At 45.3% G+C, this 22257-nt stretch overlaps 1 gene segment (V, D, J or C); it reads left to right on the top strand.

Moving 5' to 3' along the window:
* The first annotated feature begins 17485 nt into the window (after positions 1-17485).
* LOC113449834 (T cell receptor alpha variable 12-2-like) lies at positions 17486-18803 on the top strand. The segment is given in 3 exon segments: positions 17486-17674; positions 18327-18608; positions 18649-18803. Coding segments are annotated over 3 exon segments (489 nt in total).
* The last annotated feature ends 3454 nt before the right edge of the window (positions 18804-22257 follow it).

Below are 22257 nucleotides of genomic sequence, written 5' to 3'. Positions count from 1 at the left end.
TTGTATGCATTTAGGTAGGTGCTTGGATGGATTGTTTGAATGCCCATCAACCTGTTTAACATATTCATCCAACAAGCAAGTTCCTGAGCATTGCTCTAGCTAACACCTCTAGCTAATCCCAAAACAGGGTCTAGTGCTATTGTGAAAGTGTGTTAAACCTAGCAGGCAAGTGGGGAAATGGAGAGACACCAATGATTACAAGTTTGTCATCAACTGGTACTGCGAACATAGTCTTCAGCATCTGGAGACATCTTGTGAAATTAAAAAAAGGATATGGGAGGAGACAAAATAATCCCATCCATCTTGTCTCAAAACTGTGGGAATGACTGTCATGGCCAGTCATCCATCTTCATAGTAGGCAGTCCCCCAAGGTAGACTGCAGATAACTATTCAGATGGTATTGTGCAAATTCAGTTGTGCAAATCTCCAAAGCTTATTGATTTTCATTTAAGAAAACTGATATGGCCACCCACTCAATTCAAGGTGTCTTCAGGAAGCTTAGTGTTATATCTGGGAGGACGGTTCAAGAACGGTTCAAGGCAAGACTCAGATAGTAACTAAAACTCTTTATTTGTGACTTCAAATCTGAGCAACTAGCCCTAGCCGCAGCAGCCCCTTATATAGGGCTGGCTGCGGCTAGGCAGCCAATGAAGGCGATTTGAGTTTGCCGCTCTTGGCAGAGCCAATCGCGGCAGCCCGTTTACTGGCCAATCGCATCAGTCTATGGCAACCAATCACGATCGGCTTTCAGCGGGCCAATCAGATTTGCAGGCTTCGAGCCTGCTAGTCCAGAACACCAAGAATGAGTTAAGCAGTTCTGCTTTCTCTCTGTTGCCTGTTACTTCCTTGCCGTCTTCTCTCTTTAGTGGACCGACGGTTTCATTGATTGTTCCAACCCGGGTTCAGATGGACTGCTTGCTGGATCAAACAGGAATGGTGAACCGGTGTCATGGTTAGGGCTCTCCTTTGGTGCTCCCGGGGTGATGGAGTCCTCAGCCTCGCTGTTATTGCCATGGGTCCCGGGGCTCGCTGAACCTGCCTGGCTTCTGCTTCTTGGCGAAGCGTTTGACTGTCCAGTCTCAGCTGCAGCTGGTGAGTGTTGCCAACCATGGTGCGGTGATCTCAGTGATAGCTCGGAATAGACAGGTGTTGGTTCTAATTCTGAGTTCACTGCTTCCCCTCCCCCCTAGTGTCAAAGTTAGGGTCAGGGTTGGAAGATGTGGTTAGTCTGGAGCACAGTTGGTCAATATGGCGTTTCCATGGTCTGCCATCAGTGGTGAGTAGACAGTAGTAGTGGGGGCCCATACCTTGAGTTACCTGGGCAGGAATCCAAAGGGGATCCCCAGAAATTTTTTTGTGAAAACAAGGTCTCCTACCTTGAAAACACGGTGCTTGCTGCTGGAACCCAGGGGCTTTTTCGGGGTGTAGGCAGGGTGCAAACGATCTAGAGGCGATCTGAGTTTTCTGGCCATCAGGAGTTCAGCTGGGCACTTGTGGGTCGTGCTGTTTGGTGTGATGTGTTGCAGGAGCAGCATTCTAGTGACTTTGCTGTGGATGTTGCCTTGATCCATTTTCTGCAGGGTTTTCTTTGTAAACTGAACCATTCGTTCAGCCCTACCATTCACCGCAGGATGAGCCGGCGATGTTAGTGCGTGTCGGATGCCCCGTTCCCGTAAATACTGTTCAACGGCTAAGGCAGTAAATTGAGGACCATTGTCAGAGACTAGGACATCTGGTAACCCGTGTGTGGTGAAGAGTCTGTTCAGTTTTTTGACCGCCTCAGTAGTGGTTGCTTTCATTTTATTGACCTCAAGCCAGTTTGAGTAGGCATCAACAGTTATTAAGAAGGTGTGGCCTCTCCCCACAAAATGCACCCTTTTTGTGAAAAAAGTTCCGTTTGTCTGTTTTTAAACGGCTTAAACACTTCCTTAGTTCCACTTGTTGCTAGGGTGGTCCCTCTGTGTGGTGGAGTTGCCATCATACCTCTTTGGGCTGCTCCCTCTCCGTCTGGGGCTGAAATTTCTCTTGTTTCTGCATACCTTCGCAATGTGCCCTCGTTTCTCGCAAAAATGACACATGGCATCTAAGAATCTGCATTCGGATCGGGGATGGTTTCCCCCGCATCCAGCGCATTGGTAGTTGGGTTTACGACCCCACTGGTCCCGTTGCTCACATTCTGACCGGAGCCTGTGGACTTCTTCTTCCTCACTGTCTGAGGATGACTCGACATCTTCATGATGGGTGGTCGATGTGTACTTGTCTGAAGGTTTCCCAGCATCGTTGGTGGGTTGGCAGTTGGTTCTGCTGGTTCGACGCATTCGTGCTGCTGATTTACGAGTGGCTTCAGCTGCGGTGGCATCTGCTATGGCATCTGCAAGCGAGATGTCTCCCTTGGCCATGATCTTGCTCTGGACGTTTGGGTCTCTGAGGCCAAGGATGATGCGGTCTCTCATGGCTTCTTTGAGGTTGGCAAAGCCACATAAACCACCCAGGTTCCTCAGGTCTGCCACAAAATCCCCAATACTCTCACCTTCACGCTGGTCCCTCTGGTAGAACTCGTGTCTGTGAATGAGAGTTGGCATGGCTGGGGCATAATGGTTGAGCAGGATGGGAGCAAGGGTGTCCCAATCCATGGTTTTAACCTCAGCTGGCTTCGCTGAGGCTTTAGCCATCTTAAAAACGGCTGGCTCACAATGGGTTAGAAAAACAGCTCGTTTCTTGCTAGGCGTGGTATCTTTGAGGTTGTTGGACTCCAGGAACATTTGAAATCTGTCCATATATAAGTCCCAGTCTTTGCTAGCTGGATCGAACGGTGCGGGTGGTATAGTGCTGCTGGCCTTGTTGCTGTCGTTGCGCTCTGTCAGCCACGTGCTCCTTCAGCTAGCTCAAATCAATAGACTTCATTGCCTCCGCATCCCATCCTCGTCACCAGTGTTAGATCTGGGAGGATGGTTCTAGAACAGAGGCAAGACTCAGATAGCAACAACAGCTCTTTATTAGTGACTTCAGATCTGAGCAACTAATCCCAGCCGCAGCAGCCCCTTATATAGGGCTGGCTGTGGCTAGGCAGCCAATGAAGGCGATTGGCAGGGCCAATTGTGGCAGCCAATTTACTGGCCAATCGCATCAGTCTATGGTGACCAATCACGATTGGCTATCAGCGAGCCAATCAGGTTTTCAGGCTTCGAGCCTGCTAGTCCGGAACACCAAGAATGAGTTAAGCAGTTCTGCTTTCTCTCTGTTTCCTGTTACTTCCTTGCCGTCTTCTCTCTTTAGTGGACCGATGGTTTCATTGATTTTTTTTCTTGTTATTTATATGTTGGAAGCAAATATTTGACTTCTCACTTGGTGCAGAATTAGTTTTCCAATTGATATCAGGATAATTGAAGTCTCCCATTACTATTGTTGTGTGTTTCCTGCATATGTTTGTTAGTTGGCTGGTAAAAAGGACATCTATTTTCTCTGCTTGATTGGGTAATATACACCTATGGCCATGTCATTCTTTTTTTCTTTTATATTGACCTGTATGCATTCTAGGAGGTTTCATCTTTGGTTTCATGCATTTCTGTAGCAATATACATACAGTCCTTTACATACAGTGCAACTCCACCTCCTCTTTTATGGGGTCTGTTGTTGTTTTTTTGAATAGTTTGTATCCTTCTACCAGTATGTTCCAGTCATGGGTTTCATCCCACCAAGGATAAAGGTTCCACATGAATAGGTGTACTATTATTTAAGATGGAAACTTGTTAATTGTTAAATATGAAATCAATATTTTACAAGAGAACTGGCATTAAAGATATACAACTCTTAACTGTAATAAACATGAAAACTAATATGGTAAATTGTAATAAATGTTTGCCTTGCCAGCTGTCACACACCCCAACCCCAAAACCAAACAAGCTGACACACGCCAAGAACACAGAGCCAGATTTGGACTAGTATTGGACTAGTGAGGAAGTGTGTTCCAACACATGAAAGCCACATGTCATAGCATCAACTTCAATGGCACCAAAACCCTAGCCACTATAGAAAACCCCAGCTGCAGAATTATCAGCCATAGAGATTGAAAAAAGACCTGAAAGCATGAATAGAAGAGATGATTCCACCAGACTGTCAATTATTTGGAAGCCTACACTCACAAACAAAAAAATATCCACACCACAAGCCAGGCAAACACCTGGGCACAAACAGACCCCCAATACCTCCAGCTCAAACACACCCCAGCCAGGCCCCCAGATAAAGCCTAGCTTCCTAACAAATGATAGCCGTCCCTTTACTTGGAGCCAAGTGCACTAAAAGCCTCCAGTACAGGAACACAATGTTGCCAGCCAATCAAGACAAAAAAAAAGCCACAAAACAGATGGAAGATATTAGAAACACCAATCAAGCAGAACACAGCAAACTCCAAGACCAATAAACACAGACCAAGACTCCCAACCAATCAGGATGAAGAAAAAACCATTCTGGCACAGCAATAGGCTAGCCCCAAATTTAAAACTGAAACAACTGTAAAAGTCTGTCTCACAGACGAACACAATATGGAAGCCTGATGATGGCAAATGAGATTCTGCCGAAACGTTGCTACAACTTTAAAAGCACTACTCTAATGATGTGGGAAAATACCCTAACAAAGCTGAATACCATACATGTAAGTACCCGTGAAAACATATGTTTTCTTAAGTTTTCGCAGGTACTTACATGTATGGTATTCAGCTTTGTTTGGGTATTTTCCCATGTCATTATAGTTGTGCTTTTAAAGTTGTAGCAACATTTCGGCAGAATCTCATCTTCCATCATCAGGCTTCTGTATTGAGTTCATCTGTGAGTCAAAACAGTAGCCTGATGATGGGAGATGAGATTGGAATCTACTCCGTTGGCAGATGTGAGTTTGAATGAAGAGGATCTGGCAGTGGAATTTGAACCTGCATTGCTGAGTGACTTGGATGTTAACCAGGATGAGGAAATGGATTTAACTAGGAGATACGAACCTGATTTAGTAGAGTTGTCAGGTCCTTCGACCTCCTCCGGTTCTTTCCTGTTGACTGAACAGACTGAGTAGCAGCCGGGAATAGCTAACCAGGAAAACAGTACCTAACATGAAGAATGACATCAGACCCACACACACGAGGGCCACACAAGATGCTACCACCACACTTCCACATAGAAAGCAGACTCACACCCACACAGAAGATGAGACACAACCACGGACCAGAAGATGTACCACAGCTGCATTACTACCTGCTTCAAACCCCTCCAACCCGTATATGAAGCGAACTGATGCCCACCTAGAAGATGTGGCATGACCACGAACGCAAAGCCAAACAGCAGGATCACAGCTCACCAGCTCAAATCCCCAGTAACTAAGACTAACCGGAGCACAACCAAGCCCCCACATGAACAGAACACACCCCCAGCCGATCAGAACACAGCCAAACCCCCAACCAATCAGAACACAGCCAAAACCCCAAACAATGAGAACATCCCCCCACCCAATCAGAACACAGCCAAGCCCCCACCCAATCAAGTCACACCGCCACTAGCAGTTAAAAGGAAGAAGCAGCTGAAAGCTCACATTACTCCAAGAAGCACAAAGCCGAAGACACAAGCCTGAAGATGATGAATGAGATTTGATCGAAACGTCGCCTAGATATTTCCAATTTTACATGGGAGAAAACCCAAATAGCCAAAGATCCATATACAAATAAATACCCGCGAGAACTTCAGAAATATATATATATATATATATATATATATATATATATATATATATATATATATATATATATACACACACACACACACACACACACACACACACACATACTGCCAGTGGGGTGGGACTTGATTGGATGGGGGCTTGGCTGTGTTCTGATTGGGTGGGGGTGTGTTCTCATTGGTAGGGGGTTTGGCTGTGTTCTGTATGTACATTTCTGTATGTACATTTGCATTCTTGTAAACCTGCACTCCTGATTGGCTAAACACACCGTAACCGGGTTGGTCGAGTGTGTGGCACTGATTGGCCGTTACAAAGCAACCGCGATTGGCCGAGCCGATCGCGGGTGATTCGAACGGCTGTCATTGGCTGCGGCGCCTGGCACCAGTTCAATATAAGCCGCCGCAAACCCAGCTGGCGGCAGATTCAACTTAATAAAAAGAGCTTTAAACAAGTCACGGCCTCGCGTCTCTTTGTGACTGATCGACCGACTTAACACTGGCGACAAGGGTGGGATCCTGAAGCAAGACCCACACTGCACGTGGCACATGGAAAAGCAATTGGCAACATGGCCAGCAGCACTGCGCCATCCGCACCCTTCAACCAAGCTGCCGAGGACTGGGAATCCTACATCGATAGATTCCTCATGTTCTTAGAAAGCAGAAACTTGAAAGACGCAAATGGGCAGAAGAAAAGGGCCGTATTCCTGACCCACTGCAGGCCCGCGGTGTTCAAGATGGCAAAGGCCCTTGCCAAACCCCTCGATGTAAAGGTGATGGACTGGGCTGATCTCAAGCCCCTACTGCGAAGCCACTACGTACCCACTTTGCCTACCCTCATCCGCCGACACGATTTCTACTGGCGGGATCAGAAGGAGGGCGAGAGTATCAGCGACTTCATGGCTTTAAACAAGTCACAGCCTCGCGTCTCTTTGTGACTGATCGACCGACTTAACACTGGCGACAAGGGTGGGATCCTGAAGCAAGACCCACACTGCACGTGGCACATGGAAAAGCAACTGGCAACATGGCCAGCAGCACTGCGCCACCCGCACCCTTCAACCAAGCTGCCGAGGACTGGGAATCCTACATCGATAGATTCCTCATGTTCTTAGAAAGCAGAAACTTGAAAGACGCAAATGGGCAGAAGAAAAGGGCCGTATTCCTGATCCACGGCGGGCCCGCGGTGTTCAAGATGGAGAAGGCCCTTGCCAAACCCCTTGATGTAAAGGTGATGGACTGGGCTGATCTCGAGCCCCTACTGCGAAGCCACTACGTACCCACTGTGCCCACCCTCATCCGCCGACACGATTTCTACTGGTGGGATCAGAAGGAGGGCGAGAGTATCAGCGACTTCATGGCTGATCTACGGGACCTTGGGGGCCTGTGCAGGTTCACCGACCTGGATGAAGCCCTGCGGGACCGTGTCATCCTCAGCCTCAAAGACCCCATCGTGCAAAGCCGGCTCATGGTGAGGGGCGATATATCTCTCACTGACAGCCTTGCCGAGGCAACAGCAGTGGAGGCTATGAGGAAATCGGCGGCCCGCATGCGGCAAACGAGCACCACGGATCACCCTGCAACAGCTGAGATGACCCCGACCCCCGAAAGGCAGACCGAGACCAGCCACTGAGCAACCACCTCCACACATCATGGCGGCCTCGACTCCCCCACCGACTCTGAGGACAATGAGGAAGATATCCACCAGCTCAGATGGAACGAGACCGACGCAAGCGGCAAAGCCGTAAGTCGAGGTTCCAATGCGCCAGGTGCGGCAGCGATCACCCATGGTCGGAATGCCGGTTCCTTGATGCAATATGCCGGCACTGCCACATCGCCAAAGTGTGCCAGTTCAAACGGAACCACAGCCCCCGGCGTCGAGACAGTAGCCCGCGAAGACAAAACGGCACCCCTCCCGAGGAACAGAGACCGAAACACCAAGAGCTGATGGAGCCGGGAGGGAAGAAACAGGTTTTTCAAAGAGGCCCAACAACAAGAAGAAACCCACCAGACTGTCGTTATCGGCTATTCTTCAAACTGGGATGGCCGGAAGGTCCACGTGGAGGTGGGCATTGAAGACCGCCCATGCAAAATGGAGGTGGATTCTGGATCCTACCTCTCTATGGTCGCATGGTGGGAAATCAAGTGCTTGGTGCCAACCATACAGCGGCGTGAAGTGGAGAGCCAGGAACTCATCCTCAAGGACTACCAGGGGAACCGCATCCCCGTGGTAGGAATTGGACATTTTAAAATTACATTCAAGGGGCGCACCGAGATACTCCCCTTAACCATCGTGGAGAAGGACCGTCCTAGCCTCTTGGGACTACAATGGTTCGCGCCACTGGGCATAGAGGTGACGGGCACCAACCACGTTGCCGAGACGGACTGGGAGGAGCAGCTCGCAAAGTACTTCCAGGAGGTCTTCGACAGCAGCCTAGGCAAGTACCGAGGGGCCCCGATAACCTTCAGCCTAGACCCTAGCATTGCCCCAATCCGCCTCAAACCCCAGCGAGTACCCTTTGCACTCAGGCCCAAGATCGAAGAGCAACTAAATAAGCTCATCAAACAAGGAGTACTCGAGCCAATGGACCATGCCAGGTGGGAGACCCCTATAGTCACCGCGGGAAAACCAGATGGGTCAGTGAGAATTTGTGGTGACTATAAGGCCACCCTCAACCGCACGCTGCAACAAAGTGCTTACCCCATCCCAGTGGTACAGCACCTTCTGCACTCACTGGGGGGAGGCAAGATTTTCGCCAAACTCGACCTGGCACAAGCTTATCAGCAACTGCCGGTTGACGAGGAAACCACAGCGGCGCAAACCATAGTCATCCACCACGGGGATTTCTGCTGCAAGAAGCTCCAGTTCGGAGTCAGCATAGCCCCAGGGGTCTTCCAAAGTTTAATGGAGAGGCTACTCCAAGGCATCAAAGGGGTGGTGCCCTATTTTGATGACGCATTGGTGTCAGCAGCCAACCAAAAACAACTGGAAAGCCGCCTGAGGAAGGTATTCAAAGGTTCAAAGACGCAGGGCTAAAAGTCAAGAAAGAGAAATGCCAGCTGTGCACAGAAAGGGTCGAGTTCCTAGGGTACCTCTTGGACCAGCACGGGATCCACCCAACAGAAAAAAAAATCAGGGCCATCAAGGAAGCCCCTAGACCAAGAAATAAAACTGAATTGCAGGCGTTTCTGGGGTTGATTAACTTCTATAATGTTTTCCTGCCCCAAAAGGCAACTGTGGCCAAACCGTTGCATAGGCTGCTCGACAAGACAGCCACCTGGAGCTGGGGAAGGCCAGAGGAAAACGCATTCAACCGAACAAAAGACCTGCTCACATCAGACGCTGTTCTCATCCAATACAGCGAGAAACTACCCCTAACAGTAATCTGCGATGCATCACCTTTCAGCATTGGGGCCATCCTCAGCCACACCCACACTAATGGAAAAGAAGCACCCATCGCTTTCTTTTCAAGAACCCTCTCAAAACCGGAAAGGAATTACAGCCAGCTGGACAATGAGGCCCTGGCAATCATTGCAGCCGTAAAGAAGTTCCATGAGTACCTTTACGGCAGGACCTTCTCCATCATCACAGACCACAAACCGCTGCTCGGGATCCTGGAAGGCGACAGGGCCACCCCAAACATCCTATCTCCGAGAATGACAAGGTGGTCCAAATTCCTCGCCACCTACAATTACCGGCTAGACCATCGCCCCGGTAAGTCAATCTCACATGCAGATGCATTGAGCCGCACTCCATTACCTGACCTGGATGCTGACCCAGCACCCGCCATGTCCACCCTGAGTAAAGAGACCTTACCCAACCTCCCCCTAACCGCGTCAGACATTGCCCAGGAAACCAATAAAGACAAATGTCTGGTGCGGGTTTTAAACTGGGTGGAGAAAGGATGGCCGGAAAAGGATGACAATGAACAGTTCAGAACCTTCCGGAGCCGCCAAACAGAACTCTTTACACAAAAGGGCTGCCTACTGTGGGGAGACAGTGTCATAATCCCAAAAAAACTACAGAAAAGAATCTTGGACATGCTGCACGAAGGGCACCCAGGCATCATCCGAATGAAAGCCCTGGCCAGAAGTCATGCCTGGTGTCCAGGGATGGACAAGGAGATCGAAGCCAGGGTGGCATCGTGCAAGCAATGCCAAGAATCCAGGTCGAGCCCTCCCGCTGCCCCAATCCTGGAATGGGAAACCCCCAGAGGGCCATGGTCCAGGATTCATATAGATTTTGCTGGACCCACCAAAGGACACACGTTTCTGGTGAAGGTAGATGCTTACTCCAACTGGCTGGAGGTAAGCAACATGAGAACAATCACCACAGAAGCTGTCATCAAGGAACTCAACAAGCTATTCTCAACCCACGGCCTCCAAGATGTAATTGTATTGGACAATGGGCCCCAGTTCACTGCACTACCCTTCGAAAGATTCCTGGCGGAACGGGAGATATGGCACGCGCTGACAGCGCTGGCTCACCTGGCGGCGAATGGGAGGGCAGAACGAATGGTTCAATTTACGAAAAAGACAATTCAAAAAATCTAAACTGAGGAAATACAGGACAAAATCAACAGGATGCTATTCATACAACACATAACCCCGAACACAACAACGAACAAGACCCTGGCAGAGCTGCTTGTGGGGAGAAAGCTACGATCACCACTTGACTGGCTGCACCCCACATACAACCCAGAAAAACCCTCCGGCTCCTCCAGAAAGCACCAAACGTTCACACCAGGAGATGCAGTATACACGAAGAACTTCACAGGGGACCCACTCTGGAACCCAGGTAACGGGTCCCGCTCGTACCGATTACTAACGAACGACGGGCAAGCATGGAAATGACACATTGATCAGCTAAGATCGAGAACCACCACAGGAAATACAACCGACACGCAATCACACAGAAATAGAGAACCAGGAGCAGAGGGGGAACACCAAAGCACCAACCAAGAAGGGAGGGAAAACCCCGAAAAACAAAACAGATATCCCCATCAAAAAAGAAACCAGGAATTCTCACCAACTGAAGCATCAGGAAACGACCCACTCGAAGCCTCGCCTGGAAGAAGCAGCTAAGCCAGCTTGACCAGCCTGGGAAGCCCAAGTGGGAGCAGCGAAGCCAGCAGCTCGACCAGCCCGGGTAGACCAGGAGGGAGCTGCGGCGAGAGGCTGACTCACCCTTCCAGGCAGTTCCATAGATGAGGCAGAGAGCAACACAGACCCCGACTGAACCGGCCAGCGGCCAAGAAACAACTAACCTGCGCAGGTCCAATAGGCAAGTACGGAGCCCCGCCTACTTAAGGGAGTACGTCACGTAGGACCGAACCAAGAGGGGAAGGGTGTTCTGTATGTACATTTGCATTCTTGTAAACCTGCACTCCTGATTGGCTAAACGCACAGCAACCGGATTAGTCGAGTGCGTGGCACTGATTGGCCATTACGAAGCAACCGCGATTGGCCGAGCCGATCGCGGGTGATTCGAACGGCTGTCATTGGCCGCGGCGCCCGGCACCAGTTCAATATAAGCTGCTGCGCACCCAGCCGGCGGCAGATTCAACTTAATAAAAAGAGCTTTAAACAAGTCACGGCCTCGCGTCTCTTTGTGACCGATCGACCAACTTAACAATATATATATATATTCTCATGTTTTCATGGGTACTTACATGTATGGCATTCAGCTTTGTTCGGGTATTTTCCCACGTCATTGTAGTTGTGCTTTTAAAGTTGTAACAACGCTTGGCAGAATCTCATCTGCCATCATCAGGTTTCTGTAGCTGAACAATATACAAAAGCCTAATGATGGCAGATGAGATTCTGCCAAACGTTGCTACAACTTTAAAAGCACAACTACAATGATGTGGAAAATACCTGAACAAAGCTGAATACCATATATATTTATATTTATATTATTTATATTTATATTTATATTTATATTTATATTTATGTGGATCTTTGGTTGTTCGGGTTTTCTCCCACGTAAGATTCGAAGTATCTAGGCAACGTTTCGATGAAGTCTCATTCATCATCTTCAGGCTTCTGTCTTCAGCTCTGTGCTTCTCTGAGTGATGTGAGATTGCAGCTGCTTCTTCCTTTTAACTGCTAGTGGGGGTGTGACTTGATTGGGTGGGGGCTTGGCTGTGTTCTGATTGGGTGGGGTGTGTTCTCATTGGTAGGGGTTTGGCTGTGTTCTGATTGGTTGGGGGGTTGGTTGTGTTCTGATTGGCTGGAGGCGTGTTCTGTTCAGGTGGGGGCTTGGTTGTGCTCAGGTTAGTCTTAGTTGCTTGGGGATTTGAGCTGGTGAGCTGTGATCTTGCTGTTTGGCTTCGAGTTCGTGGTCGTGCTGCATCTTCATAGTGGGTGTCGGTTTGCTTCATGTATGGCTCAGAGGGGTTTGAAGTGGGTAGTGATGCAGCTGCAGTGCGGCTTCTGGTCCGTGGTCATGTCTCATCTTCTGAGTGGGTGTGAGTCTGTTTTCTACATGGAAGTGTGGTGGTGGCATCTTGTGTGGCTCTCATGGGAGTGGGTCTGGTGTCATTCTTCATGTTAGGTACTCGTCTGTTCATGAGGGCAGGTTTCCAAATGGCTGGAAGGCGGGAGGTGTCATCTCGTTTGTTCATGCTGTGTGGGCGTTTTTCTATCTCTATGGCTTCTCTGATTATTCTGCTGTTGAAGTGTTCGGTTTTGGCGATGGTTCTGGTATTTTTGAAGTCAATCTCATGTCCTGTGGTTTTGAGGTGTTGGACCAGGGAAGAGGTCGTTTCTTCTTTTTTGATTGAGTTCTTATGTTCTTCAATGCGTGCACTTATTCTTCTGTTAGTTTGTCCAATGTATGTGGTGGGGCAGGCAGTGCAGGGGATTTCGTATACTCCTTGGTTTTCTAATTCGATTTTGTCTTTGGGGTTTCTTAGGATGGTGGATATTTTTCTGTTTGTGCAGAATGCTGTTTTAATGTTGTGTTTTTGGAGGATCTTGCTGATTTTGTCTGTAGTGCCTTTTATATATGGGAGGAGGGCTTTGCCGTTTTCTTGTTCTCTGTCTTGGATTTTGGTTGGGGTTTCTTTTTGGATTAGGTGGGTAATCTTCTTTCTTTGGAATCCATTGGCTGTTAGTACATTGGTGAGAGTGTGTAGTTCAGTTTTTTGGTGTTGTTCATCGGCTAAGCAATTTGTTCTGGAGATGAGTGTCTCAGCTACGGAATTGATCTGTGCTGGGTGGTGGTGTAAGAGTGCATTTAGATAGCGGTTTGTATGTGTTTTCTTCTGGTAGATGGTGTGTCCTAGGGAGCCATTGGATCTTTTGTATACCAAGACATCTAGGAAGGGAAGTTGATTGTTGGCTTCTGTTGGCTTCTGTCAACTTCCCTTTTCTTCCCTTTTTTCTTTTTTTTGTGGGAAATGGGTCCTAATGGCTCTTTGGGGGTTTAATATTCAAGAGGGAACACACAAATACATACACATACACATGAGAGAGAAAAATAGAGAGAAAAATGACACAGAGAGAGAGTGAGTGAAAGAGAAAGAGAGAGATGAGAGAAAGAGAGAGATGAAAGAGAAAGATATAAGAAAGAGTGGGGGAATAGAGAGAAAGAGAGAGAGAAAAAGAGAGATGAGAGAGAGAGAGAAAGAGAGGGAGAAAGAGACAGAGATGAGAGAGAGAAAGAGAGACAGACAGACAGACAGATGCACAGATGCAGACACAGACACACACAGATACCTGTTTCCCAAAGAAAAGAAAGTATCAGGAGCCATAAAACTTGTGTAGGCATGGGGGGTGGGTTCATGTGACTGGATAGAAGTGAGTGATGTCGAGTTAGCCACACTCACCCAGGTTTTGTGGCTCCTGGTACTTTTCTTTTTCTTTTCTGTGGGAAATGGGTCCAAATGGCTCTTTGAGGGTTTCAGGTTGCAGACCCCTGCTCAAGAAAGAGTGCAGAGAAGAAAAGATGATTAGGAAGGCTAAAACATACAAGGAACGGCTGTTGGAACTGGGTATGTCTTGTCTGATGAAAAGAAGGACTAGGGGTGACATGATAGCAGTGTTCCAATATCTCAGGGGCTGCCACAAAAAAGAGGGGGACAAGCTATTCTCCAAAGCACCTGAAGGAAGGACAAGAAGCAATGGGTGGAAACTGATCAAGGAGAAAAGCAACCTAGGAGAAATTTCCTGACAAGTTAGAACAATTCACAAGTGGAACAACTTGCTGCCAGAAGTCATAAATGCTCCAACACTGAAAGTCTTTTAGAACACATTGGCCAACCATTTGTCTGAAGTGGAGTAGGGTTTTCTGCCTAAGCAGGGAATTAGACTAGAAGACTTCCAAGGTCCCTTCCCACTCTGTTATTCTATTCTAACTCCATACTATACATATTCTTACTATTGCAAACACTTGTTGAAAGGCTGGAAAATGCCTTTCCTTTGAGGATTCGGTTTTCCTGCTGGGAGGGCTCCGGTGCAAGGACACAGACAACTGCTTGGAAGCGGGTTTATTTTTCAGGAAGGCAAGAGATAGCAAGAAGTCTGCGTTCCTGGGGCTAGCCATCTTTGTATAATAAACCCCTGATTTTTATACCTTTTCTCCTTTTGTGTGTGAGTGCTTGTGTTTGTATTTCTTAATGTTTTAAATCCTGTCAGGGGGTTGTCTTCATTTCCGCCAGAGGGTAAACTCTGCGGGGTGGTTTGATTGGATTATCAATTTCATCCTAATGTTTTCTTATATTTGTTTGGTGGCAACCTCCTGTCTGCTATGGAATTTATTTTGTGTCTTTTGTCTATTTGTTTTGCTGATTTGGCATGACCTTTTGTTTGTAAGGGATTTATTTTTCTTGTTTTCCTAGCTTTCTTAATTACTTGGCTTTTGTCTAGGGGGCTTCTTTCAATACCTTTTATTAAATCTCTTTTTCTATGCAAGTTTTTTTATGGCTGGCCTGATGTTCCCTTTGGGCTTTTCCTGCTTGGGTGTCACCACTGTCCTCATGAAGTTCCCTTTCCACACACTAAACCTGGATTTATATACTGTATTTCTTACCAGGTCTAGGTGCTCCTTCCAAAGGAACCTCAGTAAAATGTGACAAGCACTTTGGAAGTTATAGAAGTAGACATTAAACAGCATCTGATCTCTCTGTCACACCAGCCGAAAGGTTCTTGCGGTTAATGGCTAAAAGGAGAATGCATAAAAAAGCCTAATGTGGCCTCAAAGACATGGATATCAGCCACCCAACATCATATCATCAACCCCGTTGGCAACGAATGCCCAAAATATTCCAGGAAGAAAACAGAAGACAGTCTTTTAAAACTGCAACAGCTTACAGAGTTTAAAATATCTCCACCATGGACTGGGGGTGAGATGACAAGGTTATGAGGACACAATGTAAATGTGGTTTTCAGGGCATGTATGTGTGTGATGTTCATCTGCATGTGAGGATAAGCCTTATAATCACACAATTATTTGCAAAGTTCATCCTGGTAGGAAATGTTGGGGATTACAGACCAATTTTGATGGATGTGGGTTTTTCCCCCCTCTTAAATCTCGCTTCCTTCTTCCCACAAGAGGGCAGTAGAACCCAACCAGATATCAGCAAAATTCTCTTGTAAGACTAGAATAGAGTAGAGTAGAGTGGAGTAGAGTGGAGTGGAGTGGAGTGGAGTGGGGTAGGGTAGGGTAGGAATAGGCAGAGGAATAGGAATGGGAATGGAAATGGGAATGGGAATGGGAAAGAATAACAATAGGAATAGGATGAATAGAAGTAGAGTAAGGAATAGGAATAGAATGGAATGGAATCGGAATCAGAATCGGAATCGGAATAGGAATAGGAACAGAATAGAACAGAACCTCAATGGAAGGCAGGTTGGTTGAAATAGTGTTTTTTTTCTACAGTCCTAACTATCTATTGAAGTCTGTTCCTGCCCTGTTTGGCTGCTGTACCAAATCAGACAGTTATAGAAGTACAAATGACAGACTCAATAATTCCTCTGTAGAAATGTACCAGCAGCTGCTTGGGCAGGCTCAACTTTCTGAGTTGGTGAAGGAGGAACATTTTTTGTTGTGCCTTTTTAATAACTTTCTAATCAGTGATGGGATTCAAAAGTTTTCACTACCAGTTCTGTGGGCGTGGCTTGGTGGGCGTGGCAGGGAAAGGATACTGTAAAATCTCCAGTCAGAGGTGGTATTTGGCAGTTCTCTGAACTACTCAAAATTTCCGCTAACGGTTCTTCAGAACTGGTCAGAACCTGGTGAATACCACCTCTGGTTCTAATGTTAGGTGTCTATTTCAAATCCTGGGAGAATGTACAACCCAGAAAGCTGAAGCTTGTGGCATTTTTTGCCCTCCTTTGGATCTCTGAAACTTCTGCCTGATAGGACAGACTAGAAATGTCTAGAAATCTTTGAGTGATGACTCTATTCCTTGATGTAGAAATAATAATCAATAGTCAAAAGGATGGACAGCAATACCTTCAGAGTAAAGGTAAGAAACCTTGGCATTGTGGGAAGCAAGAGAAGGAGGCTTGTTTTTGTTTCCCATGGTCTTATCAAGAGAGTGACATAGGTAGTCCTTGACTTACAACAGTTCATTTAGTGACCATTCAAAGTTACAACAGCACTGGAAAATGTGACTTGTGACCATCTTTCAAAGGTACAACCTTTCTTACATCCCCATGATCATGCCATCAAAATTCAAATGCTTGGTAGCTGGTTCATACTTATGACTGTGGCTGTGTTCCAAGGTCACATGATTTCTTTTTGTGACCACCTAGAGAGCAAAGTCAGTGAGGAACCAGATTCCCTTAACACAGGGGTGTCCAACCTTTCACCTTCCCTGGGCCACATTAGAAGATGAAAATTTGGTTTGGGCTGCACATAAAATAAAATAACAGTAACGACACCTGATCATCCAAAAAAACCATAGAAAACATAATTAACATATTAAATGGAAATGAAGTTAGTGAGATGTTTTTATTATTTATTATTAATTATTTATTAAAAATTATTTATTTTTTATCAGGGTTTATCACTGTTTACTTTCCGGCCAAATTTTGTGGAGTGGGGGGGAAGAAAGCTCGCCCGCCTCGCGCCTACCTCTCCTCCTGCAAATGGCCCGGGTGGATGAGGCAGGACTGGAAGGCAGAAGCAGCAGCGGCAGAAGCAGAAGCAGCGGCGGGGGCAGAAGCGGCGGCGGCAGCAGAAGCAGCGGCGGGGGCAGAAGCGATGGCAGTGGCGGGGGCAGAAGCAGCAGCGGCGCCTGCCTCTCCTCCTCCTCCTTGCTGGCTCTGGCACAAAGGTTGGGGTGGGCACTGGGCCGCATTACGAGGCGATCTGGGCCGCACGCGGCCCATGGGCCGTGGGTTGGACAAGCCTGCCTTAACAGCTGGGGTTGCTCCTTCATCCACTACACTGTTTCATTGAACCACGGTGGGGGGAAAAAGTGGCCAAAGGGGGAAAAAACTTGCCTAAGCAATGTCTACTTAACAACATAAACTTTTGGGTCAATTGTCATCATAAGTCAAGGACTTACCTGAAACATCCTGAATTTGAGCTTGACCTCTGGTGCTGAAAAGTCGATAAGAAGGTTTCAGTTTTCTTGGCAGAGTTAGGAAGGGGATTTCCTCTGTTTGCAGAATACCTATTTTGCTTCCTAGTTTAGTTTAATTTGTTTCCTCAATAGTGTGTGTGTGTGTGTGTGTGTGTGTGTGTGTGTGTGTGTGTATTAAGACAAAGTTTCTATCTTCTGGGTTTGTGGTATTCTCTTCCTTTGATCTATGTAAGTCAAAGCAGAGCTGTGCAAATCTTCAGTCCCCAGAAAGTCTGAGCAAGAAATCACCCAAAAAACTGTAGCTGGGCTGTCATTTTTCTCTGTTTTAGTTGACAGAGTTGCCCTGCCTGTTTCAGAGAAAGGAAGAAGGATGGGAGATCTGGGGAGTGGGATTGTTGCCTTGCTGTTGGCCATCTCCACAGGTATCCTTTTCATCTTATTTTTTTCATGTATTATCGGAAATCATGTTTAGGCTAACTTTTTAATCAAGCAAGGTCTCCTCAAAGTGATTTTGGAGCTGAATTTTTCAAAAGCCATTAAAAAGAAAAGAAAACCAGCAAAAGCATCAAATAGAACCATTTTGTTTAAATACTTCAGAGTGTGGACATAGGATTGCAAACCAAATGATAATGGCTCCTTTGGAAATTTTAAAGGTTCAAACTAACTAAACTTATTGGTGATTTCTTTCTTTCTTTCTTTCTTTCTTTCTTTCTTTCTTTCTTTCTTTCTTTCTTTCTTTCTTTCTTTCTTTCTCTTTCTTTCTTTCTTTCCCTTATTTCTTTCCATCTTCCTTCCTTCCTTTCTGTCTGTCTGTCTCTCTTTCTTGCCTTCCATTTTTCTTTCTTTCTTGCCTTCCGTTTTTCTTTCTTTCTTGCCTTCCATCTTTCTTTCTTTCTTTCTTTCTTTCTTTCTTTCTTTCTTTCTTTCTTTCTTTCTTTCTTTCTTTCTTTCTTTCTTTCTTTCTTTCTTTCTTTCCTTTAATCTTTCTTTCTCTTTTCTGATTTCTCATTTCTCATTTCTCTTTCTCTTTTTTCCTTCCTTCCTTCCTTTCCTAACAACTGTCTTCTATTACAGTTGTATCAAGTCAAGCTATAGTGACCCAGAAGCACCAATTTATTTCAATTAAGGAAGGAGACTCCATCCATTTGAAATGCTCTTATTCAGAAACAGCTTCTAGTCTTCAATGGTACAAGCAATATCCAGGAGGCCAGCCAGAGCTTATGATGATCCTGTATTCATCAAAGACTGAAACAAAGGATAATTTCGAGATGATTCTGAACACAAATAACAAGACGACTTCTTTGTATCTGAAGAACACCCAAATTAAGGATTCAGCTGTCTATTTCTGTGCCTGGAGCACAGTGCTACAAAGACACCTGCTGGCTTTCATCAAAAGTGGAGGGCAACCACAGAGAAGAAATTGAGCTCCCTACTGGGAACCGTTCATTTAAATCAGAGCCCAGAATAGCTTACCTTCCAAGGCTAATTTGGGAGAACAAGTTTGGGATCCCATCCAAAATACCTTATTGCCTGAATCCACCAAGCCAGTAAATGTTGGAAGTAGTTTCTCCAAAATGACCAAGGTTGCATCTTAACTTTGTCAAAAACAAAATGTTTGACTCTTAGCTGTATTTGTATAAAAAGTAATATAGTCTCATCCCTCTACCAAAAACTGAACTGGAGATACTTAAGCATATAAAAGTAGGATGGAGAACATTGTATAGCAATTTCTACTGTGGAAACTCACAATTCTAAAGTTTCAGCTAATTAAACCTATTGGGAGAGCCTTATTCCTTCTTTCCATCTATCTGTCTTTCCTTCTTTAATTCCTCCCTTCCTCCCTCTCTCATCCTTTTCCTTCCTTCCTTTTCCTCCCTTCCTTCCTTTTCTTCCCTTTCTTTCTTTCTTTCTTTCTTTCTTTCTTTCTTTCTTTCTTTCTTTCTTTCTTTCTTTCTTATGAGCAAAGCCAATGGAGAAGCCAGGTTCACTTCCAACCCACATTACTAACTAATCAACTCTCATGATTTGCTTAGGAGCAGTGGCAAGAAAAGTTGTAAAAATGGGGCCAATGTCTCACTTAACAACATAAATTTTGGGCTCAATTATGGTCATAAGTCAATTAAAGTGGTGTGGTGGCCTAGAGGTGGAGCTCTTACAATCAGGAAGTTATAGGTTCAAACCTTGATAGAGGCAGATATTTCTCCCTCTGGGCACACTGAGAATATATCTGCTGAACAAAACTCCACATTGGCAACAGGAAGGGCATCCAGCATTAAAACACTCTACTAACTCCATTCAGTTGCCCCGACTCCACCCCACAAGGGATTATGGGGTCATTAAATAATGAATTGTGGTCATAAGTCAATGACTACTAGTAGATAGAATGGGAAAACATACAAAAGCCTAAATTGGCCCCAAAGATCTGAATATCACCCACCCAGCACCATATCAGCAACTCTATGGGCAATGAATGACCAAAATGATTCAGGAAAAAGACCAAAAACACGTCTTTAAAACAGCAACAGATAAAGAGTTTTAAATATCTCCACCATGGGCTGAGGGTGAGATGGCCATGGTATGAGAATATAATATAAATGTGGCTTCCAGAGAGAGTGTGTGTGGTGTTGATCTGGATATGAGGATGAAGCTTTTAATCACACAACTCTTTGCAAAGCTCATCTTGGTAGGAAATGTTGGAGGTTACAGGGCAATTTTGATGTGTGTTTTTTTTAGCATTACTAAACCTTGCTTCCTTCTCCCCACAAGAGGGTAGTGTAATCCACAAGCAGGTACCTGAAAAGTTCTCTTAAGAGGGATATGGTAAGAGTTTTATGTGATTTTTTTGCTCTCCTCTTGATTCCTCTGGCTTTCTGACACTTCCCCCTGAAAGGACAGATCAGAAATCTTGAGAAATATCCAGGTCCACTTCCAAGCTGGGAGAAAGGGACTGGAAATAAAATGGAGGCTGATGGAAAAGAAAGGTTCCCATTATTGATGAAGCAGAACTACCAACCACATGTAATTCTGGGACAGCTGACAAAATGGAGTTCAGAGTGGGTGGGGTTTTATACCTTCTGGATTCCTATGGGGATCATATAAGGGTCATAGCTGGTTTTATAGGCAAAACAGGAAATGCAAATCCTAGGTGTATGTCTGAGCTAATTTTGTCAACTTCTTGATTGTTGCTTATCTGAGTTTCTGTCTTGACCCAGTCTTTCTGAATGGATTACCAAATTCTGCATTTCTAAAAGCTGGCCTCCTCAGTTTCTGCTTGGGGCAGGGAGACTGGGGCTGGTTTCTGCCTCCCTTTTTCCCATTTTTCCTTTAGGGGAAATATTCCAGCCTGCCTTTTTAATATCCCCCAAAATATTTCATTCTCTTGAAGGGTGAGTGGGTGTTGACTTTCTATAAGGGATACCCATTGGATGCATCACCATTCTCATACATGGTTTGAAATATTTACATACGTTTCCTACTGTGAATTATTCCAGCTAGAAAACAGAATAACAGAAGAGTTGGAAGGGACCTTTAAGGTCTTCTAGTCCAACCCTCTGTTCAAGCAGTAGATCCTATACCTTTCCAGATAAGTCACTGTCCAGTTTCTTCTTAACCATCTCCATTGATGGAGCACATACAACTTCTGGGGGTAAGTCAATGTACTGGTTAATTGTTCTCATTGTTAGGAAGTTTATCCTGGGTTCTAGATTGTTTGTCTCCTTGATTAGTCTCCATCCATTGTTTCTTGTCCTGCCCTCAGGTGCTTTGGAGAATAAGTTGACCCCCTCTTTCTTTGTGGCAGCACCTCAACTATTGGAAGACTACTATCATGTCACCCTTGTTCCCTTTTTTCATTAGACTTCTTTTTACTAAAATAACAGAACCTGTTTTGGCTTTATTTTGTTCAAGTGTGAGTTAAGCTTCTAAGTTCTGGGTTTGTGGTATGTTCCTCCTTTGATCTGCATGAGTCAAAGCAGAGATGAGCAGATCGTCAATCCCTGGAAAGTCTGAGCATTGAAGCCACCCACAAGACTGTGGTTGGGATCTCACTTGCCTGTGTTTTCCGGTGGCAGAGTTGCTCTGCCTGTTGCAGAGAAAGGAAGAAGAATGGGAGATCTGGGGAGCAGGATCATTGCCTTGCTGTTGGCCATCTCCACAGGTATCATTTTGTTTTATTGTTTCATTTCTTGATGGGAATCATGCTTAGCTGCTATTTCTTTGTCTAGAAAGCAAGGCCTCCTCAAGGTGGTTTCGGAACTGAATCTTTCAAAAGCCATAAAAACAAAGTCAGAAAAACCTCACCCTTCTTTCTTTCTTTCTTTCTTTCTTTCTTTCTTTCTTTCTTTCTTTCTTTCTTTCTTTCTTTCTTTCTTTCTTTCTTTTGCTTTTTTCTTTCTTCCTTCCTTTCTGTCTTTCTTTCTTCCCTCCATCCCTCCTTTCTTTCTTTCTTTCTTTCTTTCTTTCTTTCTTTCTTTCTTTCTTCCTTTCTTTCACCCCCTCCCTCCCTCTTTCTTTTTTGTTTCCTCCCTCCCTTCCTCCTTTCTTTCTTTCCTGCCTCCTTTCTTTCTTTCTTTCCTTCTTTCTTTATCTTTCTTTCTTTCTCTTTCTTTCTTTCTTTCTTTCTTTCTTTCTTTCTTTCTTTCTTTCTTTCTTTCTTTCTTTCTTTCTTATTTTTAAATAAATTTTATTAATTTTCCAAATTTTAAAAACATAAAATAAAATGTTGTACATTGTTATCAACATCAAGACATCTTTTGCATCTCCTCACATTTTTCAGTATATGTATTTACTTATTCCTTTACCATTACATCTTACTATTACTATAAATCATCTTTTATCCCTACATCTCAATCTTCCCCATAGTATATTTACATATTAACATATTCCCTCATTCTTTTCCTAACTGCCATTTTATTTTATTTTTATTTCTAAATCATTCATACCAGGCATACCAGGCCCTATAATAAATCGAATCTTTTCTGTCTTTTATTTTCATCATTAGCCTGTC

This window comes from Pseudonaja textilis, chromosome Z (genome assembly GCF_049901715.1).
Source record: "Pseudonaja textilis isolate UNSWEBS1 chromosome Z, rPseTex1.2, whole genome shotgun sequence".
NCBI classification, from domain to species: Eukaryota; Metazoa; Chordata; class Lepidosauria; order Squamata; family Elapidae; genus Pseudonaja; species Pseudonaja textilis.
This window is presented reverse-complemented; position numbering and strand designations above follow the sequence as displayed.